The 12,028-nt window shown below is 53.6% G+C and overlaps 1 protein-coding gene across 3 annotated transcripts in view; it reads left to right on the forward strand.

Moving 5' to 3' along the window:
- The first annotated feature begins 134 nt into the window (after positions 1-134).
- Positions 135-12,028, forward strand: part of SLC6A12 (solute carrier family 6 member 12) — a 26,436-nt gene continuing 14,542 nt past the window's right edge. The window contains exons 1-5 of one of the 3 annotated variants that reach the window (XM_025402084.1): positions 135-155; positions 691-806; positions 2,576-2,660; positions 4,613-4,883; positions 9,995-10,129. In XM_025402084.1, the coding sequence (XP_025257869.1) occupies positions 4,670-4,883; positions 9,995-10,129 (349 nt within the window). In that variant the 5' untranslated portion in view covers positions 135-155; positions 691-806; positions 2,576-2,660; positions 4,613-4,669. Of the gene's footprint in view, positions 156-192; positions 807-1,034; positions 1,222-2,575; positions 2,661-4,612; positions 4,884-9,994; positions 10,130-12,028 lie in introns of those variants that run through there. The other 2 variants (XM_025402082.1, XM_025402083.1) reach the window with 2 other exon arrangements.

Consider the following 12,028-nt stretch of genomic DNA (forward strand, 5'->3'; position numbering starts at 1 on the left):
GGTAGTGGTTGTGAAGGGCCAGGGCCTTGCCTGGAAGCCACAGAGGGCAGGTACTTGGTGGAAAACTCCAGCGTGTGATTCACCCTCCTCCCTTGCCCTCATCAGTGAGGTCACCTCCCCTCCCAAGGTTCTCCGTTTCCAGCCTGGAGTCTCTGGTAAGAGAGGGCTGTCCCCTGTGCTGCACATCCCATCTCCTCGTCCCTGGGAAGGAGATGGTTCTGGAGGGGGATAGAGGAAAAGGGGGAAGGGGGAGGGGAAAGGAGGAAGGGCAAGGAGCAGGAGGAGGGGAGATGAGGTCAGGGTGTGAGCCTCTGAGCCCCTTCCCCTGCCCAAGGGAGCAGCTCAGCCCAGCTCTGGAGGGGTCATCATGGGACCGTGCCCACTGGGAGGGCACCGGTCTGGAGACAGTGGGTTCGTAGTGGGAGTGGGATGGGGGTGGGAACACTGGGGACAGAGGACTTGACTTCCTGAGGTTGGATGTTGTAATCTTGGTTCACAAACTTTTGGCCTCAGTCCCTCCTGTTGCTCCTGGTATTTCTCTGTCCCTTCACTTCCCAACACACACACACACACACACACACACACACACACACACACACACACAGCTTCTTTCTGTCTGGGAGTCCCTGGACAAGTCCCATGGGATTTTGCACTGGGAGGAACAGCATAAGGCGTGAACGTGGAGGACAGTTTCCCCTTCAGGTCCCGGCTCTCTTGACTTTCCTGTAAGCGGCCACCCTGGAACTCTCCTGGAGACCTGATGCCCGCAGCTGAGCTGCCCGCAGGAGCCGGTGCTGGGGACTGAGGTGAGTGGGAAGTGGAGGGACTGGCTCTATTTTTGCAGTCTCCACCTGCTGCCCAGAGGGGCTGGAGGGATAGAGCCCAGGGAAGTGAGACTGTGGAACTGTGCGTGTCTGTGGTGGGAGGCAGGACCTGCAGTAACCTCGGGCCAGAGGGCAAGTCTGATGCCCACGACCGACTCTCAGGACAAGGGGTGCCCCCTAGCTCCGCCCCGTCCAGCGTGGGAGCGGCTCAGGGATCAGCCTGTGGAACAGGAAAGTCCACCGATGGGGAGCTGGTCACGGCAGTGGGTGAAAGCAGGGGTGGTCATCTGGCGAGGGGAGGGGAAGCAGATGGTGTCCATCGAGGTGGAAGGAACAGTGGAGAGGAGAAACCTCGGGGCATTCCTGAGGGCCCAGGAACTGCAATAAATGATCACAGGTGAGGGGCTCCTGTCGTCTGCCTCCTGGCTGAGCATAACGAGCTGGGTGCCCGGCGTCTCCCAGGAGGAAGCTGTCTTGGCTTTGGGCGGTGGGCGGCATGGGTGTGCTTGTGCCCGAGGGGGGCACTCAGGGGAGCTGCGGGCAGCCACCGACTGAGACAAGGAGCTCACGGGGTGTGAAGGACTGCAGAGGGAGCCAGGTTTTGGTCATGCACACAGGTATGTGTGTGCAAAGGGACGTGACGGGAAATGGCACCAGTGTGTGTACGCGAATGGGTGTTGGTATGTGGGTGTAGGCTGAAGCAGGGGTGGGTCCCATCCCCCATGTGCAAGCGCTGAGCTGTTCCTGTGCTGGACTGGGGAGCAAAGGGGACAGAGCTGGGATGCCAGCGGTACCTGGGCAGCAGCATTTCTGGTCTTGTCTGCTCCTCTGCGAGCCCCAGCTGGCCTCTGGCTACACGCCCAGCTCCTGAAAACAGAGTTAACTTTGGACTTTCTAGTCTCTTGAAGATTTCCTCTCTGGGCAGCACCAAGCCCGGGGTGGAAATTGTGTTTGCTTTTGAAGGGCACTGAAGTATGATGAGGTCCATCGGCCGTCCCTCACCCCTGCCGCAGCTTAGCAAAGCAGGTGGGCGGCCTTGGGAGGAGACGCGAGGGGCTGGGGAGGCAAGCTGAAGCTGGAGGTGGAACGCACAGCGGGGGTGGGGTGCACCTTTTAAAAGCAGCCAGAAAGGAGAACTCAGTACAGCTTGTTTTGGTGTCCAACATCCTCTGGGCCATTTCTTCCCTGAGTCTGACTTAAATCCGTCTTGCTGCAGTTCAAGCCTATTTCCCCCTCAGTTACCGTGGCTCGGGGCCGGTTTTCCTTTTCACTTGCTCTTGCTTTCATTCTGCCATTCTGGATTTTCATTCTTAACCAGAAGTTATGCTCCTCCCAATTACATTTTTATTTTTTAAAAAATCATGTGTCAGTGTCAGTGTCAGTTCATCAGCTCCTGTTCTCTTTTCTCTCTTCCCCTATTTCTGATAAAACTCAAACCCTGGGCCCACACGGGATTCTGTGATTTGCTTCCCTGCCCCTGCTCCCCTCCGGCTTTTCCTTCATTTACTCCTTTTCCCCAACAAGACTCCACTCCCCCAACTCTGGAGACCACCTTGGTCCTGCGATCGCTGCCTCTGGTCTGGGAACAGTCAGGCTCAGTTCTGACCACCGCCCCAGGGGTCCTTGTGTTTGGAGCTCACCCTATGGCCGGCGAGCAGAGACCGTCGGTTCTCCTTCTCTTTATTGAGTCTTGTTTTTATCCCTTCGCCCTCCGAAAACCCCTGCTGAGCAGCGGTCATTCTCTCTTTCAGGGAGACTTAGGGTTCAGAGAGGAGGTGTGATTGGCCTGAGGTCACACAGCAAGTTAGAGACCCAGCTCCACGACTCACTGTCTTGGTAAGTTTATTCTAGCATTCGAGAATGGTGTCCCCGAGGCCCCGCAGGCGCCGGGCACTGTTCCTTAATCTCTCGGAGCTTCACTTTCTCACACACGAAGTGGAGCTAATAGTAATGCCTAACTTCAAAGATTCTTACGAGGACGCACTTCAGTCACACAGAGAAAGAGTGCCTGTTGTGAACACGGGGCTCACTCAGGTGTTAGCCTGCTATTGTTATTAACAGCTAGATCTGGATTAGAACTTGGGTTTCCCGTCCGGTGCTTTTTCATGAATGTTTTCAAGCTCGTTCGCTAGTTTGTTCATTTGTTTGGGGATGAGTCCAGGGTCATTTCTCAGGGTGCCTCGGTCCTAATTCTGTAGCAACATCGACATTTGGGTTCAGATGGTACCAACTTCTCCCCTGGGCCTAACTCCCCATTTGTTCTCCCAAGGCTCCAGTGCTCAAAGCCCCCATGGGTCTGATCACATACTCCGGACGGACCCAGAAGCTCTCTTCCCCCCTCTGCCCCGCCTTCTCCCTTATATCAGAGACTCAGGACCTTTGATTTCCACTGGGTGTCTCTCCTCATCCTCCCTCCTGGGCTGCAGGGGAAGCCTCCAAGTAGGTCCCAAACCAGAATTTCACTCTGACACGCTTTCCCGTTCCTGGCACCCTCCAAGTCACTTTCAAAAATTTCCATAGCCTCAAATGGCTCCTGCCCACGCCTTTCTAACTGACTTGGGCTTGGGCTGTTGCCTGGGTTAAAAGGACCAACAAATAAACACAGAGTCTTCCTTAATAAAAAGAATCCCTGTGTTTCTCTAGAGCCTTGGAGGAACGCGGAGCACTCGGTAGACCTGGTCACTTGATTCCCTCAGTACCCCTCCGAGATGAGGGGCTGTGGGATGGGTGCTCCCCTCTACAGTCTGGGGCACCTCCTCTTGGCAATTCCCTGGGCATAAAGGCAGAGGTGGCCTCAGGGTAATTGTTTGTGTGTATGAGAGGGAGGAGAAGGTAAACACAGACTGGAGATACACCCTGACAGAACTGGATTTATCTCCTGGCAGTTGACAAGCAGGCCAAGGCCCAGAGAGTAGAACTGAGAATGGCCCACGTCATTTTTTCTGGAGGTCTAGGGCGCTTTGGGCTCTCTAGGAGGGCAGGGAGAAGGAAGGGCAGTGACCCGCCGCGATGGCAGCCACTGCTGGGCCTCCCTCTTGAAGAGCCAGTCATTTGGTCACCTTGGGGGTCATGTGGAGATGATTGCCAGCCGAGTGAGAACTGGTCTGCTGATCCTTTCTGGTACCAGGGCCCCCCGGTTTTTCTCAGGACAGAGATGCAACAGAGAGAAGAGGAGCTGGGGCTCCCTCGAAGGCTTACACTTGCCCCTGGTGCCAATCCTTGTTGTCTTATGGCCTTGTTCAGAGGCCCCACCTTCTCTTTTCCTCCCAATCAGCTGCCCAGAGCTGCTGGCTCCCCTGTTTACTCCGCGTTGATCGATCACCTGCGCACACAGCTGGCTAGGAGAGAACCATGCAGTCACTCCGGCCACACCTGCCCTTTGACCCTTGCTACCTCGGCAGCCTTTATCCCTTCTGGCCTGGAGGCCAGAGGCTACATCAAGGACCTGGGCAGATGGGCCGGCTGGGATGGTGGCGAGCTGTGCCAATAAAAAGGGACATGAAAATGAAAAGCTCGAGCCTGGGTTTTCGTCACAGTTCTACTCCGGAGTGGTCTTGGGCAAATCACTTCCTCTGTCAAGGCCTGGATTTCCTCATCTGCAAACTCAGAAAACTAAGATTTGCTCTTTATTTGCTCTGAGAGTGATGAGAACGAAGCGTAACCTTAGGTGTGAATGCCATGAGCACTTGGGAAGAGCAGCGATACGCTGACAGCAGAGGTCAGGACGGCAAAGCAGGGCTGGCGGGAGCATGTCGGGTTTTACAGCTGATTTCTTCTCTTCCCACCAGGCTTTGGCCCTCGTCATCCTGCCCACCCAGCGGGGCCTCCCAATCCGCCACACGGCCATGGATGGGAAAGTGGCAGTGCAGGAGCACGGGCCTCCTGCGGTCTCCTGGGTCCCCGAGGAGGGAGAGAAGTTGGACCAGGAAGACGAGGACCAGGTGAAGGATCGGGGCCAATGGAACAGCAAGATGGAGTTTGTGCTGTCAGTGGCCGGGGAGATCATTGGGCTGGGCAATGTCTGGAGGTTTCCCTATCTCTGCTACAAAAACGGAGGTGGTGAGTTCACTTTGAGGTAGGCATGGTGGGGAGAGCTGTGCCCTGGCAGCTGGGCAGTGCCTATCTGGGCCCTCCTTCCTGGGCAGTGTGGTTTATAAAAAGAGGGCTATTTTGGAATCGGAGGACTTGAGTTTGAGTTCCAGCTCCACCATTAGCCTCAGCGTCTCCTCCGTGAAATGGGGACAGTACCTCCCAGGGCGATGGTGAAGATGAAATTAGGCCACGGGCAGGACCAAGAAATTCTAGTTTTTAGCAAGCTCCTTCGTAACTATGTAAAGGTCAGTTGTTGATAGAATTCAGCCATTCATTCAGCGAACATGACTGCAGGCCTGTCACGTGCCAGACCCGGCCCTGGGTGCGAAACAGAACACATTCCATGTGCTACACTCCGTGGAAGGGTTCTGGGGGGTGGTGCTGTGCCCGCGGCAGGTTGCGGACAAACAGTGCAGCACGGTCCACGTCAAATGGTGACGCGTGGAGGGGTGAGGCGTGACGCAGGGAAGAGGGATAGGGAATGCTAGGCGTGCAGAGGGGAAGGGGACGGTTCAGCAGACTTGAAGGAAGTGAAGGTGTGAGTGTCGTGGGTGTATCCTGGATGGAGAACACGCCCGACACAGGTCCTGGGACTGGAAGCAGCAGGCCTGTCTGAGGAGCAGTGAGGAGGCAGGTGTGGCTGGGGCGGAATGAGAGAGGGAGAGAAGAATGGGGTGAGGTCAGAGAGGTAACAGGGTCACTCAGGCTCTGTTCTGAGTGAGATAGGAGCCACCGAAGCAATTTTGGTTGGAGAAATACCTTGCCTTTGAGTTTGTTTTTCAAATTGGAGACACATGATTTTATTGTTTTTCAGCCCTGGATGTAAAAATTAGCAGTGGTGGGGAGGGGCCCGATTCCTTTTTCTAAGTGTACAGTTCAGTGGTTTTTAGTCACAGGATTGTGCAACCGTCGCCACAATCACTTTTAGAACATTTTCATCATCCCCAAAAGAAATCCTATATTCATCAGCCGTCGCTCCTCATTCCCTCTCCCGGCCAGCCCTTGGCAACCGCTCGCGTGCTGCCGATCTCTGTGGATCCCTGTTAGGGCTATTTCATAGGAATAGAGTCGTTCAATGGGCAGTCCTTTGTGAGTGGTCAGAGTCGTTTTATTTTTGCCTCTTGAAATCACTTTTATTCTTCTTGTGGAAAAGGTATATGTTTATTGCAAACATTAGAAACATTTCGGGAAGGTAGAAAGAATACTCACATTAGAGATAACCATTGTTGAGAAAATCCGCCTAACCACTATTTATATTAAATCTGACCAATATTTACGGAGTGTCTGCTATGTATCTTGCTATGTATTTTAAAGCTTATATGTATTTTTAAAGCTTATAGTTATGATCACAAGCTGCTTGAATTGACAACTCCTAAGAAAAAGCAGTAGGATTTCTCGGACTGGCTCGGTCTCTAGCGCTGAGGCTGAGAGGGCAGGCTGACCCTGGGCCAGAAAGTCAGGGGAAGGAGGATGAAGGGGCAGGGTGCTGGTTTCCTTCTTCATCCAGGGCCACCATCTCACGGCATATAGGATGTCAGGGTTGGAGGTGGAGGTGGCCCAGGCTAAGCCTTCCTTTGGTGGAGGAGGATTTGCCCAGGACCTCAGAGGGCCCTGGAACCAGGCTGGCTGCTTCCTGTGTCACGGCACACTCCTCACCCAGCTATCCGGGAGGGAGAGAGCACTAGGGCCTGGGAGGCAGGGCCGCGGCATCGGGCGCTCACCCTGCCTCTGTCCTGCCACTGGCTTCTGCTGTGGCTGCGGCCTCTGTCCTGGCCGTGGGGCGGGGTGCATACAGAGAGAGATAAGTACCCCCAGTAACATCATGGAATGTCGGATCCGGGTGACCCTCATCCCAGCCTAACTCTTGGGAAAGGCACCCTTTCTTTCATCTTTAAGACCAGGGGGCCAAATGAAGTTGGGGTCCCAATCTGGAGTCCCTGGTCCTTGGGGGTCTAGGAATGTAGTAAAGAAGGACCAGGAATTCATTTTCTCATTTCCAACAACCTAATGATGGATGGATGTGGGAACAGGACGTCTCAGACTAGTCCAAATGTCTTTTAGTTTTTGCTGTAGACTGAACTGTACTAACTCATAGTGATAATAAAGTTTATCTCAAGCTGATCATAAGGCCTGATTGGCAGTTAAATATGATTTTTATTAATATATGCAGGGAAATTTATTGATTATTAATTAGCAAACATAGTTCTGTAGAGAAAAATCTTTCAAAAGAAACAAAAAGAGTAATAAAACTATTGGTCTAATGAGGTCTTTGGTTATGAAAAAGAGGGGAGCCCCTGAATTAGATCATCCTTAAGAAATCATTCACCTCAAAAGAGAACGTTAGGAAACTCCCATTATCTGGGTTGTGAGTGGTTTGGGAACGAGCAGCGGAGGTAAGGCACACCTTAGAGGTGTTTAAACCAACCACAGGCTTCCGGACACCCTGTCTGTAGAACCCGTGGGACATCATTGGACTGCCTGCGCCCACAGCCTGGGCTGACACCAAGGAGACACAAACCAGGGTAACCTTCCAAAGCAAGGCACTGATCAGATAATTTGAGGGGAGGGTGTTGGCAGCATTAGCGTTCTAGAAACCCAAGGGTAGAGGACGCCCTAGACGCGATCCAGAACCAACCTTTTCATCTGCCCCCAAAGGTCCAGACTTGGTGCCGCCCTTTCAGGGAGGACCCAGTCTGAGGGGGTCCAGCTCCAGGCCTCCTGAGGTCACCCCGTCTTCTGTGGGGCAGAAGTCCGCACTCCCAGGCGAGAACTGAAGCCACCTCTTTTATCAGACGGAAGGAGTCCCGTGGGCCACACGCCCTGACAGGCATCCTGTAAAGCGCCTTCTGGGGAGGCCTCAGGCCATGTCCCTCTACTGCACGCTACCCCTCAGCCTAGGTCCTGGGACTTCCCAAGCCACTGAAACCTGGGTCAGTGGTGGTACTGGCACTGTGTTGACCAACACTCTAGTATTCGTAGGGTTGGAAAGGCAAACATGGGGTTCAAAGGGACTTTGGAACTCATTGGAGAGTTACTGGCTTGTGGCTCTCCAGGATCCAGAAGACACAACCTTTTCCTCCTCTCACATAATTGCTATCAGGAATCTGACAGCTCCTCCTCTCACATAGTGCCATCAGGAATCTGACAGATCCTCCTCTCACATAGTGCCATCAGGAATCTGACAGATCCTCCTCTCGCATAGTGCCATCAGGAATCTGACAGATGGGTGCAAGAGTTTTGGAGAACAATTTGGAAATGCATGTTTAAAAAAATGTGCGTCCCCCAAAGGTGTGGAAACAACCCAAATATCCACGAACAGATGAATGGATAAACAGAATGTGGTAGGTTCCCGCAAGTGAATATTACGTAGCCTTCAAAAAGAGGGGAATTCATGGTATGACCTGGATGAATCTTGGAGGCATGCATGCTGAGTGAAATAAGCCAGGCACGAAGAGATAAGCACTGTATGATTACACGTTCATGAGGTACCTAGAATAGGCAAATGCATAGAAACAGAAAGTAGAATCACGGTTGCCAGGGGGAGAGAGGGGAATGGGGAGTTTGGGTTTAATGTGTACAGAGTCTCAGTCCGGGATGATGAAAAAGCTCTGGAGATGGATGGTGGTGATGGTTGCACAACATTGTGAATATACTTAATGCCACTGAACTGTACACTAAAGAACAGTTAAAGTGACTTATGTATATTTTATCATACACACACACAAAGCAAAAAAAAAAAAAAAAGTGCATACCTTTTGACTCAGGAGTTCCTCTACTGGTAATTTGTACTAAGGAGTGAATTAGACAAGTACACGAGGATGTGGACAGCAGTCTTCATTATGACAACGTTTCAGATGAAATGACCAAAAGTCCAATGACAACATACTGGCGAAGTGCACTAGGATAGATACAGAGTGGAACACTATGCAGCAATCAAAATGAGATAGATACGTATTTATTGCCATGAAGAGGTTTATGGTAAAAATTTAAAAAGTGGTTATCAAATAATATATTTGATACATGATTACTTCTCATTTTTGCAAAAAAGAAATACGTGTGTGTGCTTTTAAGAAATCTGGAAGGATATACAATGCTTTTGCCTTTCTTTCCCTCTGTACTTTCTGTGTTTTCTACATAATAATATGGATATGAAGTATCAGAGGTATATAGTGTATTGAGTAAGAGCTCAGCCTCAGGACTAGACCGCCTGGGTTTGTGCCTCAGTTTCCTCATTTGTGCTTTGGTTTTTCCATCTTTAAAGTGACCTTAGTTTTATTATCTGCAAAATGGGGATAACAGTAGGGCCTGCCCCATGGGAGGATGTTTTGCAAGGACTGTGATGTTGATGAAGCACGTACAAGAGTCAGCACCAAGTAAGCACTCAGTGTTCTCATGGTGTAACAAACAATAATCCATTCATCCTGAGATGAACTTCTGACGCGAGGTTTATGCCTTAGTGACTCCTACCGAGGTGGGTCTCCTGGGCTTGCTGTTGTCTTCAGATTCCATTCCTGTGTAACCTGCTGGATGTCTGTTAGGCCTGGCCTCCCTCTGGCACCTGCAGGTTGGCACCTAATCACATCATGGCCTCTGCTGGGAGCCCCGTTCAGATCAGAACTGGGTGGAGGCAACAAACACCCTGAAAATTGTCAGTGGGAAAACAATGCTTCCCAGGTGTTTTTCTGTAAAACGTACCAAAAGTTTAGTAAGCATAACAAGTTATACAGAAGCCATGTGTTTATTCCAAAAATAATCTATTGACTAGATTTGTAAAGTACACTAAGAAAATAAATAGTATATATATTAGAATTTCCACCTAAGTTTTCATTAATTCCCCTTCCAAGGTCTTTCTCATTCTGTGTAGGGTTCAGATCAGAACATTCCCACCTGCACCTGCCTAACACTCAGGACGGCAGGCAGACAGGAGGAAGCCGACTTGGGTCCCTGGGAGGTGTCAGGAGGGAGATTAAGAACAGGATGGTGGAGGGTGGGTTTGTTCGGGGGAGGGGAGGTCTGAAAGGATCCGGGCTGAGGAAGAGCCTGGGTGTGGTTCAGCCCTGCCTCTCTCTTTTCTGCAGGAGCCTTCTTCATCCCCTACTTCATCTTCTTCTTTGTCTGCGGCATCCCGGTGTTCTTTCTGGAGGTAGCGCTGGGCCAGTACACCAGCCAAGGGAGTGTCACAGCCTGGAGGAAGATCTGCCCCCTCTTCCAGGGTATGTATCCTCCCCTACCTTCCTATTCATGGGCCCTCCACCTTGCCTGCATCCCCCCATTGTCTCTCCCTTCCTACCCACCCACTGCCTCACTCATCCGCTCACTCCCATCCTGCGCCAAGTGCAGAAGCAGGATCAGGCTTCATGGGCGTGTTGGAGAGAGGTGAGCCTGGTGGGGAAACACTGGCTCCCCAGCAAGCTGGGACTCTTACCACTGATTAGGGGGAGGTGGGGGAGGCCAGTTTGGTGCTGATGCCTTTCGGGGCAACCATGGGACCCCTGCAGGGGCAGAAGTGAGGGGCTGGAACCGAGTGAAGCTTGGCTTACTGTGGTTCTACTCACAGGTGCTGGGTGCTCCAGGGGTGCTGGGCCTCAGCCAGAACGGGTTCCCCCTGTTCTCCCTCCATCCCAGCAGCGGTAAACGTCCCACTCAGCCGGGTCCTATGCCTAGGTCCAAGCACGCTCAGGGACAGCACACGCAGGCCTGGCCTCTCCGGAACAAACAGAGCTTATGCGGGTGCCATGGTCAGGGTGAGCAAACGGAGCACTGGAATGCGAGAGAAGCAGATATCTTGGCTCTCTCCTTCTTTTCCAAGTCAGAGAGGCGCCAAGGCCGGGATCTCAGCGGGAGGCGTGTGCGCCCGCGCTCTGCTGGTGGGAGGTCCGGGCTGCGCCACCCGCCCTCTGCCGGCCGCAGCGCCCACCGCACTCCCCCTCCCCGGAGACGGCGCGTTCAGGCTCCGGGCTCGCCCTGCGCTCACCCGCCGCGCCACGGGCCGCACGGGGGCCGCTTCTCCCACTCCCCTCTCCCGGGTTCAGGCTTGGGGCTCGCCCTGCGCTCACCCGCCCCGCCACGGGCCGCACGGGGGCCGCTTCTCCCACTCCCCTCTCCCGGGTTCAGGCTCGGGGCTCGCCCTGCGCTCACCCGCCCCCGGGCCGCACGGTGGCCGCTTCTCCACCCAGCGTCACTCCTGCTCTCTCGGAGATGGGGGCCGCCCTGCCCCTCTCCAGCTGGCCCCAGCAGAATCGCCGGCCCCCCCCGGTCCGCTGAGTTCACGGGGCTGACCCAGGGCTGCGGGATGGGCCGGACGGCCGCGAGCACAGCGCGTTCCGCCTCGGCACAGTGGCCGCTTGTTTGTGTGTCTGTGTGTTTGTGTGTTTGTGTGTTTGTGTGTGGGTGTCTGTGTGCGCGCTCTCAACGCCCCGCCCGCTCCCCGGAGACCCTCTGCCATCGGCGAGTCCCCTCCTGCCCAGCGCCACGCCCACCCCCGCGGGGCCGCCCGGGCCGCCCCAGAACCCGTCCTTGCCACGGTGGGCTCGCCTGGCCCCAGAGGAGTGGTTTTGTTCATAGTCAGCATTGATTTTTCAGCCAGGCTGTTCTGAAAGGTCCACAGTCCTTCATTAAGTAGTGAGCACTTCGGACGGCTGAGGCAGGAGGATGTCCTGAGCCCAGGAGTTCGAGACCAGCCTGGGCAGCATAGTGAGACCCACCCCTTCTCCCGTCTCTACACAAAAATTTAAAAATTAGCCGGGTCTGTCTGTGGTCTCAGCTACACCGGAGGCTCAGATGGGAGGATCGCTTGAACCCGGGAGTTGGAGGCTGCAGTAAGCTGAGATCACACCACTGAGCTCTAGCCTGGACCCCCCCCCCCCCCTCTCTCTCTCTCTCTCTCTCTCTCTCTCTCTCTCTCTCTCTCGCGCGCGCGCGCACACACACACACACACACACACACACACACACACAGTTACTGAGCATCGACTAAAGACAAAGAGAGAGCTAACCCAGCAGGAAAGGGGCAGGGTTCTCTCACAGGGGAAACCGGGCTCCAGCCCTTCTCCGCAGGACTCCCGAGCCACCTGGCAACATGTTGCTTTTTTTTTTTTTTTTTTTTTTTTTGG

Source organism: Theropithecus gelada, chromosome 11 (assembly GCF_003255815.1).
Source record: "Theropithecus gelada isolate Dixy chromosome 11, Tgel_1.0, whole genome shotgun sequence".
In the NCBI taxonomy this organism is placed as follows: domain Eukaryota; kingdom Metazoa; phylum Chordata; class Mammalia; order Primates; family Cercopithecidae; genus Theropithecus; species Theropithecus gelada.